General features: G+C 43.8%; 1 protein-coding gene across 2 annotated transcripts in view; it reads right to left on the reverse strand.

Moving 5' to 3' along the window:
- Positions 1-942: 942 nt before the first annotated feature.
- The window catches only part of KCND3 (potassium voltage-gated channel subfamily D member 3), a 702096-nt gene continuing 675359 nt past the window's right edge, over positions 943-27679 (reverse strand). For both annotated transcript variants that reach the window (XM_077294902.1, XM_077294901.1), the window contains one exon: positions 943-3908. In XM_077294902.1, the coding sequence (XP_077151017.1) occupies positions 3713-3908 (196 nt within the window). In that variant the 3' untranslated portion in view covers positions 943-3712. The remainder of the gene's footprint in view (positions 3909-27679) is intronic.

Genomic DNA, 27679 nt, shown 5'->3' on the forward strand with positions numbered 1-27679 from the left:
GTATTTTATGAAGATCAAAGTCAGCACAGCCATCTACCAGGAAATTTTAGAGCACTTCACGCTTCCCTCTGCCGACAAGCTTTTTGGAGATGGAAATTTCATTCTCCAGCAGTATTTGGCACCTGTCCACACTGCTAAAAGTACCAGTACCTGGTTTAAAAACAACAGTATCACTATGCTTGACTAGCCAGCAAACATGCCTGACCTTAACCGGATAGGGAATCTATAGGGTATTGTCAAGAGGAAGATGAGAGACACCAAACTCAACAATGCGGACAAGCTGAAGGCTGCTAACAAAGCAACCTGGGCTTCCATAACACCTCAGCAGTGAAACAGGCTGTTCGCCTCCATGCCACACCGCGTTGATGCAGTAATTGATGCAAAAGGAGCCTCTACCAAGTATTAAGTGCATATACTGAACAAACATTTCAGTAGGCCAACATTTCGGATTTTAAAATCATTTTTCAAGCTGGTGTTGTAAATGATTCTAATTTACTTGGATAATGATTTTGGGGTTTTCATTGGCTGTAAGCCATAATCATCATATAATAAACACTTGAAATAGATCACTCTATTTATAATGACTCTATCTAATATGAGTTTCACTTTTTGTATTGAAGAACTGAAATAAATTAACTTTGTGATGATGTTCTATTTTTGGGAGAAACACCTGTATATAATTGAGCCTCATGAATGAATACTGCCTAAAAGAAAACCTGTCTTTGTTGCCTATAGCAACCAGCCAGAGTTCAGCTCTTGTTTTGTATGCAGCTCTGGTGAAATAAAAGTTGTGCTGTGGTTGATTGCCATAGACAACAAACATTTTTTCTTTTTGTCACTTTTGATAAATTTGACCCGTTGTCTTTTATTTCCAGAATCATTAACCAAAAATTGCTACACTATGGAGCATCATCATAATTTTTTTTTTATTTTAATGACCGAGAAATCTCCCTTTAGTGGTGGGAGGAGTTTTATTAAAGGGGATGACCTATCAATATCATATCTGTGGTGGTCCAACACTCCTACACAGATCAACTGTTAGCGCTGACAGAGTCCAAATGTGAACAGTGAACATACTGCACTGCCTCAGCTCCCTTTACTGTGTAGCAGCCGCTGCCAAGTACTGTAGATCATCTCCTGAAAATATCAGCTTATCTGCAGTACCTGATATCGGCCGTTACAAATTGAAAGGAGGTGCTCGGTACAGCTCCATTTAATGCTTTCACCTGGCCTCTACTAGAGCTTCTAACAGATCTGGAGCCCACCAATCTGACATTGATGACCTATTCTAATATCACATGATAGGTCATCAGTATCATATGACTGGAGATCATCTTTAACATGTCCCTCCTGTTATCTATCAATGGACTGTTGGTGCTTATTCCAAATCTATAATGGGGACCCTAAATTCATAATTTATATCTAATACTTGTTACCTTGTGATGCAACCTCACTCTCCACAGACTGGCTGCACCTGCTACCTCCGCGCCCTTTAGGGTTGCGCCACTTCTGTTTCAGAACAATTTGCATTCAAATGGGAATTTCGGATTACAGATATTCAGGGCCTATCCTGTGGATAGTTCAAAATGTCTTGGATCAGACAACTGCTTTAACTACATTACATTATTATCTATTTTAAAACAGGTATGTGCATATTCTGATGCATTTTTTTTCACCTATTCTGGTGTAGTGACGGCATTGGGTGATCAAGAATAGGCCAATTCTGACATAAAACTGTATGATTGTGGGAACAATTAATGGCTGACATCCAGAAAGGTAGTAGGACAGACAGCAAATTTGAGAATGTACGGTTTACTTGTATGAGAGTGAATGAATTGATTGGAAAACACAATGTAACACAATGTAAGCGAGTCCACCAACCTTTAAGTGACACATGAAACCTATCCCACCAAGAGAAGAGGGCTACATATTGTCTTTAGAAATATAAAATATACCACACCTCATTTCCTCTATGTGGGATGGGTTTTTCACATGTTCTTGTAAACTTCATGCACTGACAACAGAGCTAACGCCACAACAGATTGTACCACCGCTGCCAACTCAGCATCTGCCCACCATCAATCATCTACACGACTTCTATACTCCATGACTGATATTTCCATGGTCAGGACTACTGACCTGAGATTTTGGTTATCAATATAGTTCTTATAACGTCTATTAAGAACAGATGGAATGTTATCTGCTACTTTTTTCTGAAAAAATATGGCGTGCATGTCATGTAACGTAAACGGTAAAGGGTCTTTTAACCCATACTGTGCTAATAGATTTTCCTACCCTTTTTCTGACACTAAGATCCTCATCCACCGGAACTATGCAGCAGTGCTAGACATTGAATTGGAGTGCAATATGACTGATTTGCAAAGTGCTCCTTTCCCCTTGAACTGGTACCTGGCGAGACATCACAATTTTATGAGCTTTAGTCAAAGCTAGAAACCCTGTTTTAACTTGGATCTTGAAAAATTGTAATCAAATGGATGCCAGCACCAGCAAGGGAACATTTGTGTAGAAGGAAGAATACACTAGTGTACCTGGCCCTAAGCTTATCTAAGATATATATATATGTATATAAAAATAGTCTCCTATAACAGCACGATCAGTCTGTTATCTGTGTAACGCCTGAGGTGCGGAGCCACAATAGATCAATGCGAAAACACCAAGGAATGGTTACAGTATTTACACTGAACTCTAGAGATCCAGGTTACTCCATATTAAGAAAACTCAGCAAGATGTCTACTCCCGGGTGTCTGAATTCATTGTGGTTGGATACTGGGGTACATCCTCTATCATGTACTTTTCTAACTTTTATTTTTTCGTTTCTTTTTTTTTCCGTTTTTTACAGAACTTGCAGCTTCTGCTTCTGAGTTGAAAGTATAAAGCAGAAAATAATGGTGCGTAAACTAAATGCTATCATGTTTTTTCCTCTTTTTTTTTCTTTTTTTTTATGATTCACGAATGTTTTTCTTCACAGACATAATACCTGACAACATCACAGTCTGCACTGCTTGGACTTCAAAGGCTAATACAAAAATGATCTAAGAATTAAGAACATCAGCAAGGGAAGATGAGTGTGAGTGTGTGCTCGCATCTACAATGTGCCCGTCCTGAAATGTGCTAGGAGCTATGCTGTTCTCTGAACAGTTCAATGTCCACTCTCACAGAAAATGCAGGAAAATAGAATTTTCTTTGACCAGTTCCCCCAAACCCAACCCTAGCCCCTAAGTCCGACCTTTTATCAGAAACTTTGTGTCATTTTGGTTGCTTGCAGATTCTCTTACAAGAAGAAAATTGCATTTGTATGTCCCTGTTCCCCTTTGACGACCTTCAAAAATTTCTCCTTGTCGATCCCATATTTTAAAATTTTTGTAAGTTGAGTCATTTCTTCATGAATAAATATTATCCATTGAAAACCTTAAAAAAAGGTGTTTAGACACAGTGTTGTCAATTTGCTTTTCGTGTTAACTCCTTTACTTGCCATGAAACTTCCTAGCAGCAAACATCCAAATTATACATAACCCTATATGCATGAGTATAGGTGCCTATGTATATAGCCAGTGCTCCTTCATGAATTTTCCATGGTGGTAAATGGCAAGTTTAGCAGAAGCTTGTGACTCCTTCACTGCTAATTCCACTATTTTGCAGCAAAAAAGGACACGACACGACAGCCTTGATTCGCTATGCTAGATGCAGTGTCTTACAACGCAGAAACTTTTACAACGTTGCTGGCACTATGAATGTTTGTGGTGCGTCCAGGCGGGCTTGCAGGTCTGTTCTCGCCTTCTGGTGTCAAAGCTGGAGGGGTCGGAATGCTAATGATCGCCGTTGTGATCTGTGCAGATTTGCAGTTTGATCTCAAGCCATCGTCTGACTTCAAGTTCAGGCTGGATCGACTGGAAGACAGAAAATATTTCAGTTGGTAGAAAGCAAGGAAAAAGAAAGTCTTAATACTGTCTGAACTGTCTCCTAGTGATTTGTACTTTTTTTTCGAGACTCATCAACTTATTGCAGTTAAAAAGTTTCTCCTACAGAGACATTTCAGGGAAGCAGACAGAGCTGCCATGATTCTCGGAGTCAAAGTGAGCATTCAGTAAAGCACAGCTTCTTATTTTTTAATTTGATTTTTTTTTTAAGGAAGCCAAAACTTGTTTAACGTGCAATTATATTATTTTTGCTTTTTGCTATATAGATATTTTTCATTAACCTTAAATTGGGAAGGTGACCATACATATTAAATCAAAGTCAAGTGAGCACAATGTTTAGGCTGACCATCTCCGACTCTCCCTTGACAGATGATGAAGAAAGAAGAATATGACAGGTTGAATTATAGTGGCTAATCCTTTTGTTTTCAGGGGAACATATGGAGGAGTCTGAAAAAGGGTCTTTCTCCTCTTTCTTCATTGAAAACACTGGAATACTTGGTCGTGTCGAGTGCCCATCTGTATGAGGGAGTTGGAAGAGATGGCTGACTGCTGAATAAAAATCACCCAACAGATATTTGAAATGTATGGTCATCAACTAAAGTGCTATGCACTACAATGTTTATTAACCAAAATATCATTAAAAGGGCTGTCCACTACTCGGATTACCTTGTCTCAATCAGCATAGAGAAATATTAAGCCATGACATATGTGCATTCATTTAATACTATAGGAGTGCTGACATTATCCTTATATTGCTTGCATTGTACATGCATTGTACATGGTGTATCCGCCCCCCCAGGGCCTTGACCCCTAGAATATACGCACATCACGTCTTTTTCAGGTGAGTTCACTCCGTAACACGCCTGAAAAGTGCTAAAAAAAAGAATGAATATCTGCACTGCAATGTAAAATCAACTTACTGTACGTATGTTTAGACTTTTGAGCTTCTTTTAACTGCTTCCCTTTTATAAAACCATGAAGTGATAAACAGAATTCACCTGACCATTATTCAGACGGCTTCCACTTGGAAGTCACTCATTAGTCTAATCATACAAGTAAATATGGAAAAAAAACACTGGCATTAAAGACATCACAAAGGGCAATGAAATTTAACCCTTGAGTAACAAAGCTAATTTTCACTTTAAAGACCAGGCCAAATTTTTTAAATCTGACAAGTGTCACTTTACAATGTAATAACTCTGCAACGCTTCAATACATTCCAGTGATTCTGAGACTGTTTTTTCAAGACTTATTCTACTTCATATTAGTCGTAAATTTTGGTCAATACATCTCTGGCAAACATTGAGAGACCACTGTAAAATGTTCTGTTTGTCTGATTTTTCTCTTTATAGGTATATTTTTTAGTAAAATGTAAATTGTTCATTTATTCTATAAACTTCTGAGAACATGTCTCCGAATTTCCAAGCAATAAATTTTTATTTTAAAGGAGAAATGCTCAAAATAAAAAAAACAGGGCTTTCATACCTCAAATAATGCAAAGAAAACAAGTTCATAATCATTTAGAAACAACAATACTAATGTTTTAACTCAGGAAGAGTTCAGAAATCAATATTTTGTGGAATAACCATGATTTTTAATCACAGCTTTCATGCGTCTTGGCATGCTTTCCACCAGTCTTTCACACTGCTCCTGGCGCAAAAATGTAAGCAGTTCTTTGTTTGATGGCTTGTGACTATCCATCATCCTCTTGATTACATTCCGTGGGGTTCAGGTCTGGAGATTGGACTGCCCATGACAGGGTTTTTATGTGGTGGTCTCTTAATTTTTGCCAGAGCTGTCTAATTTGCGAATGATAATGAAAATTTCAAAAAAATGTAAAAAAAAGGTGAAAATTTTGCAGTTTAAAATTTTTATGCCTTTAAATCAGACATTGATCAGTAATTTCTCATTTTTCCAACAAAAATTGAGGGGCCTATATGACAGAAAAGTCCAAAAAGTGTCACCATTCTAAAACCTGCACCCCTCAGTGTGCTCAAAACCATATTCAAGAAGTTTTATTAACACTTTAGTTGTTGCACAGGAATTAATGGAATGTGGAAAGCAAAAATTAACATTTTACTTTTTTTCACAAAAAATGGAAACAAAATTTGTTGTGGAATTTCTCCTGAGTGTGCCGATTCCCTGTATGTAAGGAAAAACTACTGTTTGGGCACATGGCAGGGCTCGGAAGGGACACCAAACTGTTTGAATTTTTGAACTAAAAAATGGCTGTAATTGAGCTGGGACGCCATGTCACGTTTGGAGAGCCCTTAATGTGTCTAAATAGTTGAAACCCCCCACAAGTGACCCTATTTTGGAACCTCCACCCCTTAAGGATTTTATCCAGGGGTGTAGTGAGCATTCTGAACCCACAGGTACTACAGAGAATTTGATAATATTAGGTTGTCATATTGAATATGTCATCATTACTGTTGAGCGCAAGTGCTCACTACTCGAGTTTGCATCAGGTGCTCGAGTACACACCAAGTATTGTAGGTGTTCGAGTGACATGCTGAAGTCCCTGACCCGCATGTTTTGCAGCTGTTAGACATCCAGAAAACATTGACCGTGTATGACAGTCGATACTCAGTGCATACCCGTGCACCCAATGCAAAACAGAGTAGCGAGCACTTGTGCTGAACACTAGTCGTCATGTCGTCTTCATTTTTTTTAACTTTAAAAAAACATCCCTAACCCTTAGCTCAACTCTAACTTTTATCCCATCCCTAACATTTATCCCAACTCTAACCCTAATAGCAAAGAATGAAAAAAAAAAATAAAAATTATAAAATAAGAAAAAATTAATCTACCTAAGGGGATGACAGAGGAGGGGATGATTTACTAACTTTTTGTATCACAGTGATCAAAAAGAACCAATAAGAAAAATCCCTGCTGTTGCTGGCCAACAGATTTCAGCGGATCAGGGACCAGATCCAGCTAATCTTGTTAGCCGAGACCCCAGAGATTTTTGGACTCAGGAGGGCGCTATACCCTTATTCCCGATCGGCCCTTTAGAGAGTTTTAACCCCTTCACGACCCAGCCTAGTTTGACCTTGATGACCTGGCTATTTTTTGCAATTCTGACCAGTGTCCCTTTATGAGGTAATAACTCGGGAACTGTTCAACGGATCCTAGCGATTCTGAGACTATTTTTTGTGACATATTGGGCTTCATGTTAGTGGTAAATTTATGTCGATACATTTTTGTGTTTATTTGTGAAAAAAATCAGAAATTTGGCAAAAATTTTGAAAATTTCTCAATTTTCAAATTTTGAATTTTTATTGTGTTAAACCAGAGAGTTATGTGACACAAAATAGATAAGAAATAACATTTCCCACATGTCTACTTTATATCAGCACAATTTTGGAAATATTTTTTTTTTTGCTAGGAAGTTATAAGGGTTAAAAGTTGACCAGCGATTTCTCATTTTTACAACAAAATTTACAAAACCATTTTTTTAGGGACCACCTCACATTTGAAGTCAGTTTGAAGGGTCTATATGGCTGAAAATACCCAAAAGTGACACCATTCTAAAAACTGCACCCATGAAGGTGCTCAAAACCACATTCAAGAAGTTTATTAACCCTTCAGGTGTTTCACAGCAGCAGAAGCAATATGGAAGTACGCTGAAACCCCATATGTGAGGGGGAACCACTGTTTGGGTGCATGACAGGTCTCGGAAGGGAAGGAGCGCCATTTGACTTTTTGAATGAAAAATTAGCTCCAATCATTAGCGGACACCATGTTGCGTTTGGAGAGCCCCTGTGAGCCTAAACATTGGAGCTCCCCCACAAGTGACCCCATTTTGGAAACTAGACCCCCCAAGGAACTTATTTAGATGCATAATGAGCACTTTGAACCCCCAGGTGCTTCACAAATTGATCCATAAAAATGAAAAAGTACTTTTTTTCACAAAAATGTTCTTTTAGCCTCAATATTTTTCATTTTCACATGGGCAACAGGATAAAATGGATCCTAAAGTTTGTTGGGCAATTTCTCCTGAGTACACCGATACCTCATATGTGGTCATAAACCACTGTTTGGGTGCACGGCAGGGCTCGGAAGAAAAGGAGCGCCATTTGACTTTTTGAATGAAAAATTAGCTCCAATCATTAGCGGACACCATGTCGCGTATGGAAAGTATGTAGTGTATGTCTGGTTGGTGTGTGGTGTGGTGTAGTGTACGTCAAGTTGGTGTGTATTGTGTAGTATACACCACACACACACACCATCCTGACATACACCACACACCAACCTGACATACACTACATCAGGTTGGTGTGTGGTGTAGTGTACGTCTGGTTGTTCTGCGGTGTGGTATAGTGTAGTGTATGTCAGGTTGATATGTTTGGTGTAGTATACACCACACACAACAACCTGACGTACACTGCAACACACACCAACCTGACGTACACTATACCACACCACACACCAACCTGACGTACTGTATGTCAGGTTGGTGTGTGTGGTGTAGTGTACGTGTGGTATAGTACACGTCAGGTTGGTGTGTGTGGTTTATGCTATACCACACGTACACCAACCTGACGTGTACTACACCACATGTGCACTACACACCAACCTGATGTACACTATGCCACACTTACCAACCTGACACTACGTCAGGTTGGTGTGTGTGGTGTGTATGTCAGGTTGGTGTGTGTGGTGTGGTGTGGTGTGTATGTCAGGTTGGTGTGTGGTTTGGTGTCGTGTACGTCAGGCTGGTGTGTGGTGTATAATACACCACACGTACACCAACCTGACGTGTACTACACCACATGTACACTACACACCAACCTGATGTACACTGCGCCACACTCACCAACCTGACATTACGTCAGGTTGGTGTGTGTGGTGTAGTGTATATCAGGTTGGTGTGTGGTGTGGTGTCGTGTACGTCAGGTTGGTATGTGTGGCGTAGTATACACCACACACACACACCAACCTGACGTACACTACAACACACACACCAACCTGATGTACACTATACCACACCACACACCAACCTGACGTACTGTATGTCAGGTTGGTGTGGTTTAGTGTACGGCAGGTTGATGTGTGTGTGTGGTATTGTGTATATCAGGCTGGTGTGGGTGAGTTCTGTAGGGGAATGTCAGGATGTGTTTAGTCCACGGACATGTGATGAATTCTGATGCATTCATGCAAACACAGTCCAGGTTTGTCAGGACACGTTTCACATTGGAAACGAGTTTCCCTTCTTATCCCTTAGCATACCCGGCATCTTTTTCTTTTTCTCCCCTCACGGGGAAAATGTTGCTCGGGCAACTTGAGGTCCAGGGGTGCTGGGGCCTGCTCCTTCCTCGTCTCCAAACATCAGGGCCTTTATCACCACCTCCTGGAACTGAAGGAAGGTGTTTTTGGTCTGGCCTGCACATCATGATAGCACGTATGCATTATACAGTGCCATTTGTATGATGTGCACAGCCAGTTTTTTATACCACACCTTCGCCTTCCGCATGGCACTATAGGGCTGAAGGACTTGATCAGAAAGATCAACTCCCCCCATGTGTTTGTTGTACCCCAGGGCACAGTCCGGTTTGTGGACCTGTGCTGGGGTACCTCAAATGGTGGTGGCCTTGGTGCCAGGACTATGGATTGTTGTCAAGAAAAAGACGTCCCTTTTGTCTTTGAACTTGACCACAAGCATGTTGCCGCTACATTGGGCTTGGCTTTCACCGTTTGGGAGAATCTGCTCAATTAGCGACAAAGGGAGACCCCTCTGGTTTCTGCACACAGTACCACAAGCTGCAGTAGCTCTGGCAGAGAGGGATTGAAAGAGTGGGATGCTTGTATAAAAGTTATGAACGTACAGATGGTAACCCTTATCAAGCAGTGGGTAGACCAAATCCCACACAATTTTCCCACTCACCCACAGAGTAGGTGGACATTCTGGGGGCTGGATCCTGGTGTCCTTCCCTTGGTAAACTCTAAAGCTGTGAGTGTACCCTGAGGTACTCTCACACAGCTTATAGAGTTTTATCCAGTACCTCGCCCTCTTGCTGGGCAGGTACTGACAGAACTGAAGCCTCCCTTTGAAGTGGATGAGGAATTCATCCACACAAATTTTTCTTTGGAGAATGTACACTTCAGCAAACTTGTTGCTGAAGTGTTCCATGACTGGTCGAATTTTGAACAGTCTATCAAAATTTGGGTCATCATGGAGAAGGATGTCCGAATTGCCTCAAAACGTTTGCGAATCATAGCCATGCCATATAGTGGAGCTTGATATAAAATATCAGTACTCCAGTATTGGCGAATTTCTGGTATCTTCACAAGCCCCATGTGAAGGACCAGTCCCCAATATTTCATCATTTCTACTGAGTCAATGAGACTCCAAGTAGAAAATGAGGAATTAGGGTTTTCAGCAAAAGACTGCAGGGCATGCAAGTTGGTTTGCTCCACCATAACACTGACAATTGACTCAGAGAAAAAGACTTTGAAAAACTCTATTTCCCTGAGGTTGGCAGTCTCGAACTGGATTCCTGATTGGGGAGCGAAATCAGGAATCCGTGAAGCAAAATTTTCTGGGATGGGGGTCCAGGTGGGGGCACTAGTGCTAGGTTGGGCGTAACTAGCACTAGGTTGGGGGTTACTCACACTTGGCTGTGGGTCTTCTCCTCCGGCCTCCGGCTCTTCTTCCCTGGGCTCCGGACGATTTCTTGTCCTGCGACATCTTTGTGGTGGTGACTCCGTGTCACTGGAGGAGGAAGAGTAGGAGAAATAGAGAAAGGTGGGGTCCTCTCCCTCACTATCAGCTTCAGAGGCAATAAAGGAATATGCCGCCTCTGCTGAGTACACCCTTTGTGACTGGGATGAGCGGGACGAGCGGGACATTGTGTGTGAGGTGTGTGTGCGTGTGTAAAAAAAATTTAAACTTTATTATAGTGTGCGTGTGTATGTGTGAGTGTGTGGTGAAACGTTCTACTGCAGGAGGGGGCTGTCAGGTGCGGGGGGCTGAGGAGATGCAGGAGCCGGCAGAAGCAACAAGGGGGGCGATCAGCGGGGTACAGGAGCGATCAGCGGGGTACAGGTGTGATCAGCGGGGCACGGGAGCAATCAGCGGGGCATGGGGGCAATCAGCAGGGCAGGGGGGCAATCAGCGGGGCACAGGGGCAATCACCGGGGCTGGGGGTGATCGCCGGGGCAGGGGGGTGATCACCGGGGCAGGGGGGAATCACCGGGGCAGGGGGCGATCACCGGGGAGGGGGGGCTGTCAGGAGTGAGGGGCTGAGGAGATGTAGGAGCCAGCAGCAGCAACAAGGGGGATATCAGCAGGGCACAGGGGCAATCAGCGGGGCAGGGGGCAATCAGTGGGGCACAGGGGCAATCAGCAAGGCACGGGGACAATCAGCGGAGCATGGGGGTGATCACGGGGGCAGGGGGGTGATCACCGGGATAGGGGGGCGATCACAGGGGCAGGGGGGCTGTCAGGCGCGGAGGGTTGAGGAGATGCAGGAGCCAGCTGCAGCAAGGGGGCAATCAGGGGGGCGATCAGCGGGGCCCGGGGAAATCAGCGAGGCAGGGGGCGATCTGCGGGGCAATCACCGGGGCAGGGAAACGATCATCAGGGCAAGGGAGCGATCATCGTGGCAGGGGGGCGATCACCGGGACAGGGGGGCAATCACCAGGTAGGGGGGTGATCACCCTGGCAGGGGGGCAATCACTGGGGTAGGGGGAGCTGTCAGGAGTAGGGGGCAGGAGGGGGCTGAGGAGATTTAGGAGCCTGCAGCAGCAGGGAAGGGTGATCACTGGGGCAGTTGAGTGATTACTGGGGTGGGGAGAGGGAGCGGAGGTTGGGGGGGATCGGATGGCAGGGGAGAGAGGGGCAGCAAAGGGGAGTACAGGCGGTGATCAGGCGCTGGCGGCAGCGGTCAGGCGGAGGCAGCGGTGGTGGCAGCAGCCAAGAACCTCACTCTCCAGCCTCCATGGAAGGGATGAAGCTGAAGAGTGATGGCAGACATGTTTCACTCCGCCCCTCCACATCTGATTGGAGGGATAGCGTCACATGGGAGGGAGCGATCGTGGCCACGGGGGGGGGGGGTCAAAGCCTCCCCCCAAGGTCAACTAAGGTCCTCACGTACCTGCGGGTTGGGAGACATTTTAGTAACCCGGGTCACCCGACCCTCAGGAACACGATCCAACCATGACGCATATGCTGTGTCACAGGTCGGATTGGCACTGACTTTCATGATGCAGCATATGTGTCATAAGTCGGGAAGGGGTTAATGCGTATCGGCAGTCATTAAGTGGTTTAATCAAAACTGACACTTCAGGAAAAACACTGCCTGCATTTTCATGAAGCATCTTCTGCTTGTAAACTCAACGTGTACGCTAGAATTTAAAAGACATAGTGTGCAGATACTAGCTAAATCAGGTCTCTTTGATTTGCGCTGAGGAAGGACAAAACCCCAAAACATGTGTCTCCAAATAGAGTTTCTGGTTTGATTTCTTATCCTAGTCATGTTGCAAGACTCAATAATGGATCTATATTGAAGATTGTTACATCCAATAGGTTGCACCAGAAATCAAACTATCTTCCTTCTGAAGAGGCTATACACATATTTAAATTTCCAGGGGACCATTATATGCCCTATAATCCTCCTTTTTCTGGCTTGGCACTCTCCACAAGGAGAAACGTTCCCACTTAGACTCCCAGTCAGAGGTCTCTCAACTAGCCAAAACAGATCTCCTGCTTTGCACTGAAGAGGGGCAAACACCCTGAGACACATGTCTGCAAATGGAGTTTCTGTTTTGTCTTCTTATTCTAAGTCATGTGGCTTGTTAAAGGGTCATTATTGACTTTTAGGATTGCTAAATCGAATAAGTGGCACCTTAGAACAAGTGTTATGGACTGGTAATTTAGGAGCAACATGCGACTAGCTCTGGGCAGGTGGTAACTATACAGACCGCAGTTCCTGATCTTAACACAACACTAGCAGTAGCCGTGGGATGTTCCTGTCACTCCCTGGACACCTCGTCACAGCCGGAGAACTATCTACCCCTAAAGGTAGAAACAGGAAAGCTATCTTGCCTCAGAGAAAATCCCCAAAGGATAGGACAGCCCCCCACAAATATTGACTGTGAGAGGAGAAGAAAATGACATACGTAGTATGAAACAAGATTTAGCAAAGGAGGCCAATTCTAGCTAGATAGACAGTAAGGAAAGAAACACTGTGCGGTCAGTAATAAAAACTAGAAAAAGTCCACCGCAGAGACATGCAAAAATCTCCACACCTGACTAAAGGTGTGGAGGGCAAAAACTGCAGCCCAGAGCTACCAGCTTAGCTGAATAGATCCATACTGATAAGCTGGACAAATGAGCAAAACATAGAATGTGCTGAACAATAAAGTCACAACAAGTGGACAGCAAAAGGACAAAAGGACTTAACTTTGCTGAACTGGACAGAGTGTCAGGGAAATCCAAAAGAGCAGTGGCTCCAAGCAGGAACAATTAACAACTGGCATTGATTGAGGAATAAGGCCAGACTAAAATAGCCGAGCCAGAAAAACGATCAGTGGGAGCAGCTGCTGATGCTAAATCCAAGAAGCAGCTATACCACTCAAAACCACAGGAGGGAGCCCAAGAGCAGAATTCACAAAAGTGCTACTTACAACCACCGGAGGGAGCCCAAGAGCGGAATTCACAACAAACAAGTCCTCTTCCATCTGAGGAGGCTATTTGCACAGATACCCTTATTCATCCCTTAAAGGTTTTGTAGAGTTAAGTTGGATCCTATCTTTTCTCTACTTTTTTTGTTAGACACATAGATGCACTGCTGGTGCCATTTTGAAACAGATTTTTTTTTCTGAATAAATTTATATCAGCAAATAAAATAATTTATTGCATATTATGCGTGCAATCATGCTGCAGAACAGGCACCGTTGCCTGCCTGCTGAAAGTGATTTTTTTTTCAATACAAATATTATTCAGTATGTAAAATAGGGGGCAGGTCACTGAGGGATCAGTGACCTGTCATAAACCATCAGTATGAATAGCTAATCAGAGCACCACATGAAGACCCCCCACAGGCCACCGGAGCACGAGTATATCATTAACTCAAAACTGAAAATAAAGATTAAATAACAAACACAAGACGGATTCCATCAACTAAGGTATCATTTTAATCAGTATAACGATGCTAACTTGACACTGTCTGTAGGTTACTGTGCACAATCATGCTGACAGGTTCACTTTACAGCTTATTTGTACATGCATTAAAACACTAATTACTGGGAGTGCAGTAATAAATATAATATGTAAAGATATCATTGGATTTACATTTCAAAGTCCTGTATGCCCATAAATGCGCTTTGGGGAGGTTGATCTTACTGACAGACTTCCTTTAATTGCAGTTTGCTAATGCACTTTGTTAGCATACACTGACGAGCAAAAGGGTAACAATGTTTTAAACTTTTGACTTTCAGGCTCCATATCTCATCATTCACTACTGCTTCGAACATGCGACTACCATCATTTTATAGACAATCATCTGAGTATCTCATACATAAATTTGACTTGCAACTATTTAACATATGATTAGCTATGCATATTCTTGTCATATCTGCATTGTTACTGTTTTCTCTTGGTGGTGGAAAGATCTTTTTCTTCCTATGTACTGCAAATTACAACCTGTTCTCACATTCCCTAATAGCTCAGTGTGTTATTAGGTTGATTTCCAGGTGAAAAGTCATCAGGATCAGGAGCAGCCATGATGACAATTTCCCAAAAAAAGAGAAACAGCATCATCCAGCTCATCAATAGTGGTTTCTCGGCCAAGAAAATTGCCAAACTGCATCATGTGAGTGGCATGACAGTTGGAAGAATACAAAATGAAGCCTGTCTTACCGACTTGTCAGCTCATCACAAAGTCAATCAGTTCTGGCGCAACAAACACAGCAGTGAAGGTAATTCGTATGCTTCCAAATACTGAGATCACAGATGTCCATGCAAGGACTGTGTGATGCATGTTTCCACAAGTCAGAAGTCCAACAAAAGGTGAAGAAGCCTCGACTTCAATTTTGCCATTAGAAAAGTCAGCACAAGTTTGTAAAAAGGAAGGAACTGTTAAGTTCGATGGAGGAACCCTGATGATATTGGGTTGTTTCACAGAGAAAGGTGTTGGATACTTGACAGGAATGATGGTGGTCTCAATGAGTATCCTACAAGTAGAGTTACTTCGTACACTCGAGTACTATGGGTTTGAAAAGGACAACATAATGCTCCAGCAGGGCAACAACCTGAAGCACACGTCAAGATTGGCAAAGAAATGGTTCACTGACAATAAAGTAGAGGTGCTGGATTGTCCCCAACAGTCCACAGACCTTAACCCAATTAAACACTTGTGGGTAGAGTTGAAGAAACAGCTGTATACATACCCAAGTGAGTCGACCAGTATGCACCAACTTTGGGATCATGTAGAAGGGACCTGTAATCAGATTTTAGCTGTGACATGCTTGAATCTGATTGAGAGCATGCCCAGAAGGATTCAGGCAGTGTTGGAAGCCAAAGGCGGATTTATAAAATTATAACAAAATAATAAAAATTAAAATTTAGATTTTTAGGCGCAAAACAGTAACAATGCAGTGCCATGACAAGAATTTGTATAACTAATAGTGATGGGTGAGCACTAAAATGCTCGGGTGCTCGTTGCTCGGGTCGAGCAAATTGGAATACTTGGGTATTCGACCCGAGCAATGAGCTCAATGTAAGTCTATGGGAAACCCAAGTATTTTTACTGCGATCCCCCCCGGGGGTCCATTTAAGGTCTAAAAATGTCTGAAAATGATGGAAAAACTGCTAAAATGACACAGGAACATCATGGGGATTGCCCCTGGAAGCATTTCTAACTCCAAGGTCACAGCTGTAAGCAATGTTGTCAGTTTCACGCCATTTTTACAGGTGCACCAAAAAACATAGAAAAAACGAAACCAAAATGGATTTTCATGGGAAATATTTTAAGGAACATCCTTTCCTGGGTAATGACTTATATATAAGGAAAAATAATTAACCCCACACCAAAATGTTCCTGCACCACTTGGGATATGTTCACACCCAGCGTTTTTGATGCGTTTTTCAACTTTAACATTGCTTTCAACCAATACAAATGCATTCACTGGGAAATGTCATTGTAACATTTAACAACCCTAGCTGGCCATGTGGTGTGTAACACATAAGGAGACACATCTTGTTTCATTTATTAAAGAGGGACTCTTAAAGTCACAAAGCCTATTTTTAGAGGGGCATCAGGTGGCATTAATATTCTTAAAGGTCCATTATTAAACAGTGGATCTCCTATGCTGTTATTGCCTATGCAGTGAGTGGCTGGGCTGCCAAGAATTACGACGTACCCCAATACCCCTTTCACGAGAGGTACAGGAGGGCTTCCTGAAAAAATGTTGCATTGAATGCAAGGCCTGCCCTGCTATCAAGTCATGTGCACCCCAATAAGCCTTTGAACCCAGGAAATGGATGGCCACAGTAAAACCCACTTCACATTCTTCAGTTGGTCCTGCCATACTTTTTTCTTATGTATTAACTGCAAGGCTTGCCCTGCTATCAAGTCATATGCACCCCAAGAATCCCTTGAACCCAGGTACTGGATGGCCACAGGAAAATCCACTTCACATTATTCAGTTGGTCCTGCCATACTGTTTTCTTATGCATTAACAGCAAGGCCTGCCCTGCTACCAAGTCATATGCACCCCAATAAGTCTTTGAACTCAGGTACTGGATGGCCACAGGAAAATCCACTTCACATTATTCATTTTGTAACCCCATACTGTTTTCTTATGTATTAACTGCAAGGCCTGCCCTGCTACCAATTTAACGAATAAACGTGTGCACAGCCCGTATTTAGAGGTGCCAAGGTAGGTTCCAAAAGCTTAATAACATGCAAGAAAAACCTGGCACTCAACTTGTATGAAAGTGGTTTTATTCTTCGAGTAACAAAAAAACGTTTCGGTCAGACAATATGACCTTCATCAGTTACGTTTTGTAGATAGTGATAAGGAGAATATGCCAGATCGGGCAAGTGGTGGGATATTTCCTTGGTTGTAAGGAGGAGTATATATCAACATGAATAATATGGCAGCCTGCTGGGCGACGCTGCAGACGCGATGTCCACCGCTTGTCTGGCGTCCTGTGTGAGAGAGCTCCTATTTCTCAATTTCCAATAGAAATGGATCCATTATTTGTCACAGCAGCGCGAATTTTATCCACATTCATCTATTATAACGTCTCTAAGAGGTCGCAGTGCCGACCTGTGGATCTGCAGCAGCTGACAAACTACATGCTTTTACTTTGTACCACCAGGTGAGCAGTTCTCTCATAATTGATTAGAAGCAATCCTGAGGATAAGACCCTATTTGCGCTTTTTTTTTCTCCTATTCTTCTATACTAATAATTCCACCAGTGGCACTAAAAACCCACTCTGACAGAATGCTAACAGCAGGGCAGGCCAGGACCTCCAAGGCGTAGAGAGCCAGTTCATGCCACATGTCCAGCTTGGATACCCAATAATTAAAAGGCACAGAAGAATCACGGAGGATGTTTGTACGATCAGCAAGGTACTCCCTCAGCATATTCCAAAACATTGCACTTCTTGTGACAGCACCCCCTGCCTCTGTGCCGACACGATGGGAGGGTCTGAGAAAAAAGTCCCAGGACTTTGCCATTGTTCCCCTGCCTGAGCTAGATTGTACTTCTGTCTCTGTCGTTTGGACTCCTTGGTTCTACAACAAAATCTGACGTCTGATGCCAGCGTTCTCAGATGGGAATTTTGTTTAGTAATTCCACTACAAGGGCCCTCTGGTACTGCAACATTTTAGTACACCTGTCTGCCTCTGGAAGAAGAGATTGAAAGCTCTCCTTGTAGCATGGGTATAGAAGTGACACCAAACAGTAATGAGTGTCACCGAAAATTTTAATAATGCGAGGGTCGCAGGAAACGCAGCGCAACATAAAGTCAGCCATGCATGCCAGACTGTTAACAGGCAAGAATTCCGTGTCCTCACCAACAGGATAACTGAACATGCTGTCCTCCTCCTCCTCCTCCTCCTCCTCCTCCCTGTCCTCAGGCCATCCATGCTGAACAGACGGTATGACAGCTGTGCTTGTAGTACTGTCTATAGTGCATGAAAGTACCTCCTGTTCTTCCTCGTCCTCTTCTTCCTCATTGTCTACCAATCGGCGCTGGGACGACATGAAGCTGGTCTGTGTGTAATCACCCTGTATGGTTCCTTGCTCCATGTCCTCGTGCTCCCCCTGCAATGCATCCTCTTTAATTGTGAGCAGAGAGGTTTTCAGAATGCAGAGAAGTGGGATGGTGACGCTAATTATGGCGTCATCGCCTCTCACATCTTGGAGCAGTTCTCAAAGTTTTTGAAGATGGTATGTCTGACATCCATGTCCATTCCTGAGGTCTTATGTGTGGAGTCTGAATTAAATAACAATGGCCTTGTTAATGCTGATAGTCAACAACTGCCCTCTTCTGCTCACAAATCCTTTCCAACATATGCAGTGTAGAGTTCCAACACATGGGGACATCACACACCAGTCAGTGAGCTGGAAGCTGCAAACGCTGCTGAAGCACAGCATAGGCGGCCGAAGCTGTAGCTGACTTTCTAAAATGGGCAGACAGACAGCGTACTTTCACTAGCAGATCCAGCAGCTCCAGGTACCTTTTGACAAAACGTTGAACGACGAGGTTAAGCACATGGGCAAGGCAAGGTATGTGTCAGAGCCGCCACCAGGTTCCAGCCATTGTCAGACACGACCATGCCAGGCTGTAGGTTCAGCGGTGCCATCCAAATATCTGACTGCTCTTTCAGCACTCTCCACAACTCTGCTGCATTGTGCGATTTGTCACCTAAGCAGATAAGCTTCAGCACAGCCTGTTGCCGCTCGGCTGAGTTAGTGCTGCAGTGCTTCCAGCTTCTGGCTAATGTGTGGAGGAGGTGCAGGAGCTGTAGACTGTGGTGGCAACCCTGATTGACATAGGCCCTGCAATCCTCAGCGTCATCCCAAGGTCCAACTGGGTCCCGGCGTCCACTATGTTAAACCAGTGTGCCATCAGTGAGATGTACCGTCCCTGCCCACAAGCACTTGTCCACATGTCCGTGGTTAGGTGGACTTTCCCAGTAACAGCATTGTTGAGGGCACAGGTAATGTTGTGGGACATGTGCTGATGTAATGCTGGTATGGCACACCAGGAGAAATAGTGGTGACTCGGGACTGAGTGTCTTGGGACGGCCGCTGCCATCAGGTTGCGAAAAACTTCCATCTCAATGAGCCTAAAAGCCAACATTTTGAGTGCAAGCAGATGAGAAATGTTAGAATTTAGTACTGTGGCCTGTGGGACATTGGCTGGGTATTTCCGCTTGCGTTCCAATGACTGGGGTATAGACAACTGAAGGCTGCATTGGGACAAGGACGTGGACAGGCTTGATGATGGTGCTGGTTAACTGTGGGTAACAACAGGTGCAGGGCACGAGGCATCTTCACATGCACTGTGGACTGGGGATTGGCTTCTATACAAAACAATGGAAGAAGCAGGGGTGTCACCTGCAGACAGTGTTCCTGGAGCCTGGTGTTCGGTCCACAAAGTCGGGTGCTTTGCTGCCATGTGCCTGATCATGCTGGTGGTGGTCAGGCTGGTAGTTTTGCTACCCCTGCTGATGCGGGCATGGCAGGTGCTGCAAATGGCCTGTTTGGGGTTATCGGCAGTCTTTAAAAAATAACCAGACTCGGGAAGATCTAACAGTTGGAATGGCAACTTCTGTCATGTTGGTGTTATGGGGAACAGATGCACGCCTTCTGTCTGCGGCCACCACACTGCTTCTTTCTGATTGATGGGGTGCTATGCCTTCTTCCCCATGTGTGCTGCTGTCCTCGCTCTGCATGTCCTCCTGCCAGGTTGGGTCAGTTACTATGTCATCCACCACCTCGTCTTCCACATCCGCACTCTGCTAATCCTCCTTACTTTCTGGCAATTGTGTCACATCATTGTCCACCTCTTGTGACACTTTCCCACCATCGCCTTCGTGTGACTGTGGCTGTTCAAATCTTTGGGCATTGCTACATGCGATCTCATGTGGCCCCACTTCAAGTTGACTGTCCGAGAGTCCGGAATCTTTAAAGGGAAAACTGAACAGCTCTTCGGAGTGTCAAAATGTGGGATCAGTTGTCTCAGGGCACTCGGCATGAAGGGAGGAAGGAAGTATTTTGCTGTGTTCTGGGACATACAGTAGTGCGGTGGCGCATGTGCACTAATGCTTTTCGGCTTTGCCCGCAGTTGGGCAAAGCATACTGCACGTGCGCAAGGCAAGATTGCATTGAACACGCACGTGTACTACGGAGGAAACCAACTCAAATTCAACAAAATATTGCGGCCAGCGGACCGGACAAAGGGCCCGCCAAATTCAGGTGACAGAGTCTCTTTAAATAGACTACTGAAATATTTTAAAAGTTCAATACAAATGGATTAATTTTGAGAAAACTTACATGTGATCAGTATGCCTGAAAAGCAAGTATTTGGAGACCACAGATACATTGGTCGTCTGACAGAGATAACAGACTGTTTAAATATGTGGCCTTTAAAAAAAAATAAAAAATTTAAACCATAAAATAATGAGTAGAACAAGGCTAGCAGACAAAACAATGTGACGTATGCCTGCAAAGCGAGGATTTTGACACCACAGATACACCAGGTGTCTGACGGAGATAACAGACTGTTTAAATATGTTGCCTTTTAAAAAAAAAAAGTTTTTAAACCACAAAATACTGAGTAGACCAAGGCTAGCAGACCAAAAAAAATGCAATGTCTGCCTGAAAAGCAAGAATTTCAAGACCACAGATAGACAAGGCGTCAGACGGAGATTACAGACTGATCAAAATGTGGCCTTGATTTTTTGGGGTCCACCAAAATTGTGTCAATAAGTAGGCTATCATGTGTTTCTCAACGCAAGCAATGAATAGCCAGGTCTTTCACCGGGAAGGAACAACCACGGGAAGGGCAGCATCCAATAAAGGAAAACTTCCTATGCCAAAACATGGTATCCATCCACAGACAGCTGTTTCGGGGTATTTGCCCCTCATCAGTGTGGAGTAGGAAACTGGCTATTAGGAGCACTGCTATTCATTAATTAATAATGAAAAACCTGGCTATTCATTGATTGCGTTGAGAAACACGTGGTGGTGTGTCCGCAGCTTTTCTACATGCATTTGCATATTTCCCTTTAGGGATGGGGGCAGTGTTCTGGACCACTGCGTTGAGAAACACGTGATGGTGTCTCCGCGGTGTTGGATGTTTTGATCTCCCCGAGGTCATTCATCCTTATGTTAATAAGTAGGCTATGACACTAAAAAAAAATTGGAGTACTAAAATTGTAAAATATTTAGTGCAATGATATGCGATGCGGCGTGTGGCCTACAAATCACAGTGATAAATATAAGAACTGTAGCTAAATATTTTTGGGCAAGCTACAGATTTTTGGGGCAGCAAAATGATGTCCAAAAATGTTGTAAGACACTACAAAAAATAATATAGTACAAAAAAAAAAGGCCAGATTTTTCTGCGCACTCACATCTGATGTCTGAGACAAAAAAAAATATTTAAATTGTTAGATTTTCACACTCTTGTATTGCAATGACCTGGTTGTAGTCTGCAGCGTGGACAAGCAAATAAATGTAGAAAAAAGGGAGCTATGGACTGCTTTCTAATAAAATTAGCAGGTATAAGCTGCAAAAAAGAAAAAATTGCCACGGATACCTGCAGATACGTATATATAAAATATGCAGCAGCAGGCAGGGATGGAGCTTTGGGAGGTATGCAGTGAGAGCTATGTACTCACATACAGTGCCTGCATGTCTTGCACTGATGTGCATATGTGAACATAGACTCCCCTGCCTACCTAGCACTGCAATCTGTGTACCCCCGAATTAGCCCTAAAAAGGACTGTTGGTTTATCAGGATTTGTGGATTGAACACTAGTAGACCCACACTAATAAATGTAAGAATCTGACCTTATCTCAGCAGCAGCTCTCCCTACACTAGCTGAGTCCGGAGCAGAATGTGCCGAGCAGGGCGGCACCAGGTCTCTTATAGACCTGATGACGCTGTGCGGCCCGCCAATCACTGTAATACCACAACAAAGATGGCTGTGGTAATACAGTGCATGGCAGACAATCCCTGCATGCTGATTGGCGCTCTCAAAAGTGCCAAAATTAAAAGGAGACCCGAGCTCCCGACAAATATTCCTGGGAACACTGTGCTCGCCGAATACACCAAGCATAGTGATACTCGGGCGAGTACCAAGTAGTGGCGAGCACGTTCGCTCATCACTAATAACTAATTATATGCTACATAGTTGCAAATCAAATGTATGTATGAGATAGCCAAGATGATTGTCTATAAAAATGATGGCAGTCTCACATTTAAAGCAGTAGTGAATGGTGAGATATGGAGCCATGAAAGTCAAAAGTTCAAAACGTTACATTTTTGCTCGTCACTTTATATGTTCATATTAAAAACATCAATTGCCTATTTTTGAGAGAAAAAAATCCTTCACTTTTTTTAACCCCTTAACGACCGCCGATACGCCTTTTAACGGCGGCCGCTAAGGGTACTTAAACCACAGCGCCGCTAATTAACGGCGCTGTGGAAAAAGTTAATAGCGCCCTCCAGAGTCGGATTTTCTCTGGGGTCTCGGTTGCCGAGGGTAGCCGAGACCCCAGAGAACATGATTCGGGGGGTTTTTACCGACCCCCGAGTTGCGATCGCCGGTAATTAACCGTTTACCGGCGGTCGCAACAACAACAAAAAAGACGCGATTTGCCATTTAATTTCTCTGTCCTCCGATGTGATCGCACATCGGAGGACAGAGAAATAGGGTCCCCGATGGCCCCCGATAGCCCCCCAATACTCACCTATCTCCCCCGGTGCTCCTCGTGGCTCCCGATGGGCGCCGCCATCTTTTTTCCGGGGAAAAAATGGCGGGCGCACGCGGAGTGCGCCCGCCGCCCGGCACCCGAAAGATCTTTGGGGTCTCGGCTGCCGGGGGTAGCCGAGACCCCAAAGAACATGATCGGGGTCGGTTTGCACCGACCCCTGTTTTGCGATCGCCGGTAATTAACAGTTTACCGGCGACCGCAAAAAAAAAAAAAAAAAGCGATCTGTAATTCTCTGTCCTCTGATGTGATCGCACATCAGAGGACAGAGAAATAGGGGTATTCGGGGACCCTATCATACTCACCCGGTGTCCCTGGGTCCTCTTTTGTCTCCTCCTGCCGGCCGGCTTTTTCCTCATGGCGGGCGCATGCGCAGTGCGCCCACCATCTGCTGCCATCTGCCGGCTGGCAGGAGAGACGAGTTGGGGCTAAAATTAGGGTTAGGGTTAGGGTTAGGGCTAGGGTTAGAGTTAGGGTTAGGGTTAGGATTAGGGTTAGGGCTAAATTTAGGGTTAGGGTTAGGGCTAGGGTTAGGGTTAGGGCTAGGGTTAGGGTTAGGGTTGGGGCTAAATTTAGGGTTAGGGTTAGGGCTAGGGTTAGGGTTAGGCTACTTTCACACTAGCGTTTTTTGGCTTCCGTCGCAATGCGTCGTTGGAGAAAAAACGCATTCTGCAAAACTGCTTGCAGGATGCGTTTTTTCTCCATTGGCTTGCATTAGCGACGCATTGCGACGGATTGCGTCGTGCTTTGGCGGACCGTCGGCACAAAAAAAGCTACATGTAACTTTTTTGTGCGACGTGTCCGCCATTTCCGACCGCGCGTGCGTGGCCGGAACTCCGCCCCCGCCTCCCCACACCTCACAATGGGGCAGCGGATGCGTTGAAAAAACAGCATTCGCTGCACCCATTGTGCGGCGCTTACAACGCTAGCGTCGGTACGTCGGCCCGACACACTGCGATGGGCCGAGTACGAAGCTAGTGTGAAAGTAGCCTTAGGCTTCTTTCACACTTGCGTCGGTACGGGGCGGTCGCAATGCGTTGGCCCGACGTACCGACGCACGTTGTGAAAATTGTGCACAACGTGGGCAGCGGATGCAGTTTTTCAAAGCATCCGCTGCCCAGTCTATGTCCTGGGGAGGAGGGGGCAGAGCTACGGCCACGCATGCGCGGAAATGGCGGACCCGACGTACAAAAAAAAGGTTACATTGAACTTTTTTTGTGACGACGGGGCTAAAGTTATGGTTAGGGTTGGGGCTAAAGTTAGGGTTAGGGTTGGGCTAAAGTTAGGGTTAGAGTTGGGATTAGGGTTAGGGTTTGGATTACGGTTGGGATTAGGTTACGTTTGGGATTAGGGTTGGGATTAGGGTTACTTTTGGGATTAGGGTTGGGATTAGGGTTAGGGTTGGGATTAGGGTTCGGATTAGGGTTAGGGGTGTGTTGGATTTAGGGTTTTGATTAGGGTTATGGTTAGGGTTCAGATTAGGGCTGTTTTGGGGTTAGGGTTGTGATTATCGTTAGGGTTGTGATTAGGATTATGGATCGGGTTGAGATTAGGGTTAGGGGTGTGTTGGAGTTAGGGTTGGAGTTATAATATGGGGGTTTCCACTGTTTAGGTACATCAGGGGGTCTCCAAACACGACAGACAATTTTGCGCTAAAAAAGTCAAATGGTGCTCCCTCCCTTCTGAGCTCTGCCATGCGCCCAAACAGTGGTTTACCCCCACATATGGGGCATCAGCGTACTCGGGATAAATTGGACAACAACTTTTGGGGTCCAATTTCTCCTGTTACCCTTGTGAAAATAAAAACTTGGGGGCTAAAAATCTTTTTTGTGGGAAAAAAAAATATTTTTTTATTTTTGCTACTCTGCATTATAAACTTCTGTGAAGCACTTGAGCATTCAAAGTTCTCACCACATATCTAGATAAGTTCCTTAGGGGGTCTAGTTTCCAAAATTTGGTCACTTGTGGGGGGTTTCTACTGTTTAGGTACATCAGGGGCTCTGCAAACACAACATAACACCCACAGACAATTCTATCAAAGTCTGAATTCCAAAATGGTGCTCCTTCTCTTCCGAGCTCTGCCGTGTGCCAAAACAGTGGTTTACTCCCACATATTGGGTACCAGCATACTCAGGACAAATTGGACAACAACTTTTGGGGTCCAATTTCTCTTGTTACCCTTGTGAAAATAAAAATTTGGGGGCTAAAAAATCTTTTTTGTGGGTAAAAAAAATATTTTTTATTTTCACTACTCTGCATTATAAACTTCTGTGAAGCACTTGGGCATTCAAAGTTCTCACCACATATCTAAATAAGTTCCTTGGGGGATCTATTTTCCAAAATGGGGTCACTTGTTGGGGGTTTCTACTGTTTAGGTACATTAGGGGTCTGCAAACGCAACATAACGCCCGCAGACAATTCTATCAAAGTCTGCATTCCAAAATGGCGCTCCTTCCCTTCCGAGCTCTGCCGTGCGCCCAAACAGTGGTTTACCCCCACATATGGGGTACCAGCATACTCAGGACAAATTGGACAACAACTTTTGGGGTCCAATTTCTTTTGTTACCCTTGTGAAAATAAAAACTTGTTGGCTTAAATATCTTTATTGTTAAAAAAAATATATTTTTTATTTTCACGACTCTGCATTATAAACTTCTGTGATGCATTTGGGCATTCAAAGTTCTCACTACACATCTAGATAAGTTCCATGGGGGGTCTAGTTTCCAAAATGGGGTCACTTTTGGGGGGTTTCTACTGTTTAGGCACATCAGGGGCTCTCCAAACGCGACATGGCGTCCGATCTCAATTCCAGTCAATTTTTTATTGAAAAGTCAAATGGCGCTCCTTTGCTTCCGAGCTCAGCCATGCGCCCAAACAGTGGTTTACCCCCACATATGGGGTGTCGGCGTACTCAAGACAAATTGTACAACAACTTCTGGGGTCCATTTTCTCCTGTTACCCTTGGTAAAATAAAAATTTGGAGGCAAAAAGATCATTTTTGTAGAAAAAATGCGATTTTTTTATTTTCACGGCTCTACATTATAAACTTCTGTGAAGCACATGGGGGTTTAAAGTGCTCACCACACATCTAGATAAGTTCCTTAAGGGGTCTAGTTTCCAAAATGGTGTCATTTGTGGGGGGTCTCCACTGTTTAGGCACATCAGCGGCTCTCCAAACGTGACATGGCGTCCGATCTCAATTCCAGCCAATTCTACATTGAAAAAGTAAAACGACACTCCTTCTCTTCCAAGCTCTGCGGTGCGCCCAAACAGTGGTTTACCCCCACATATGGGGTATCGACGTACTCAGGAGAAATTGCACAACAACTTTTCTGGTCTAATTTCTCCTGTTACCCTTGTGAAAATAAAAATTTGGGGGCAAAAATATCATTTTTGTAGAAAAAATGCGATTTTTTATTTTCACGGGTCTACGTTATAAACTTCTGTGAAGCACTTGGGGGTTCAAAGTGCTCACCACACATCTAGATAAGTTCCGTAAGGGGTCTAGTTTCCAAAATGGTATCACTTGTGGGGGGTTTCCACTGTTTAGGCACATCAGGGGCTCTCCAAACGCGACATGGCATCCGATCTCAATTCCAGCCAATTCTGCATTGAAAAAGTCAAACGGTGCTCCTTCACTTCCAAGCTCTGCGGTGCGCCCAAACAGTGGTTTACCTTCACATATGGGGTATCGACGTACTCAGGAAAAATTGCACAACAACTTTTGTGGTCTAATTTCTCCTGTTACCCTTGTGAAAATAAGAATTTGTGGGCGAAAAAATAATTTTTGTGAAAACAAATGCGATTTTTTATTTTCACGGCTCTATGTTATAAACTTCTGTGAAGCACTTGGGGGTTCAAAGTGCTCACCACACATCTAGATAAGTTCCTTAAGGGGTCTAGTTTCCAAAATGGTGTCACCTGTGGGGGGTTTCCACTGTTTAGGCACATTAGGGGCTCTCCAAACGCGACATGGCGTCCAATCTCAATTCCAGCCAATTCTGCATTGAAACAGTCAAACGGCGCTCCTTCACTTCCAAGCTCTGCGGTGCGCCCAAACAGTGGTTTACCTCCACATATGGGGTATCGGCGTACTCAGGAAAAATTGCACAACAAAATTTGTGGTTAAATTTCTGTTTTCACACTTGTGAAAATTAAAAAAAATGGTTCTGAAGTAAAATGTTTGCAAAAAAAAGTTAAATGTTCATTTTTTTCTTCCACATTGTTTCAGTTCCTGTGAAGTACGTAAAGGGTTAATAAACTTTTGAATGTGGTTTTGAGCAGCTTGAGGGGTGCAGTTTTTAGAATGGTGTCACACTTGGTTATTTTCTATCATATAGACCCCTCAAAATGACTTCAAAGGTGATGTGGTCCCTAAAAAAAACATGGTGTTGTAAAAATGAGAAATTGCTGGTCAACTTTTAACCCTTATAACTCCCTAACAAAAAAAAAAATTGTTTCCAAAATTGTGCTGATGTAAAGTAGACATGTGGGAAATGTTATTTTTGAACTATTTTTTGTGACATGTCTCTCTGATTTAAGGGCATAAAAATACAAAGTTTGAAAATTGCAAAATTTTAAAAATTTTCGCCATATTTCCATTTTTTTCATAAATAATCGCAAGTAATATCGAAGACATGTTACCACTATCTTGAAGTACAATATGTCACGAAAAAACAATCTCAGAATCAGCGGGATCCGATAAAGCGTTCCAGAGTTATAACCTCTTAAAGTGACACTGGTCAGAATTGTAAAAATTGGCTCAGTCATTAAGTAC

The sequence above is a fragment of the Ranitomeya variabilis genome, chromosome 3 (assembly GCF_051348905.1).
Source record: "Ranitomeya variabilis isolate aRanVar5 chromosome 3, aRanVar5.hap1, whole genome shotgun sequence".
NCBI lineage: Eukaryota > Metazoa > Chordata > Amphibia > Anura > Dendrobatidae > Ranitomeya > Ranitomeya variabilis.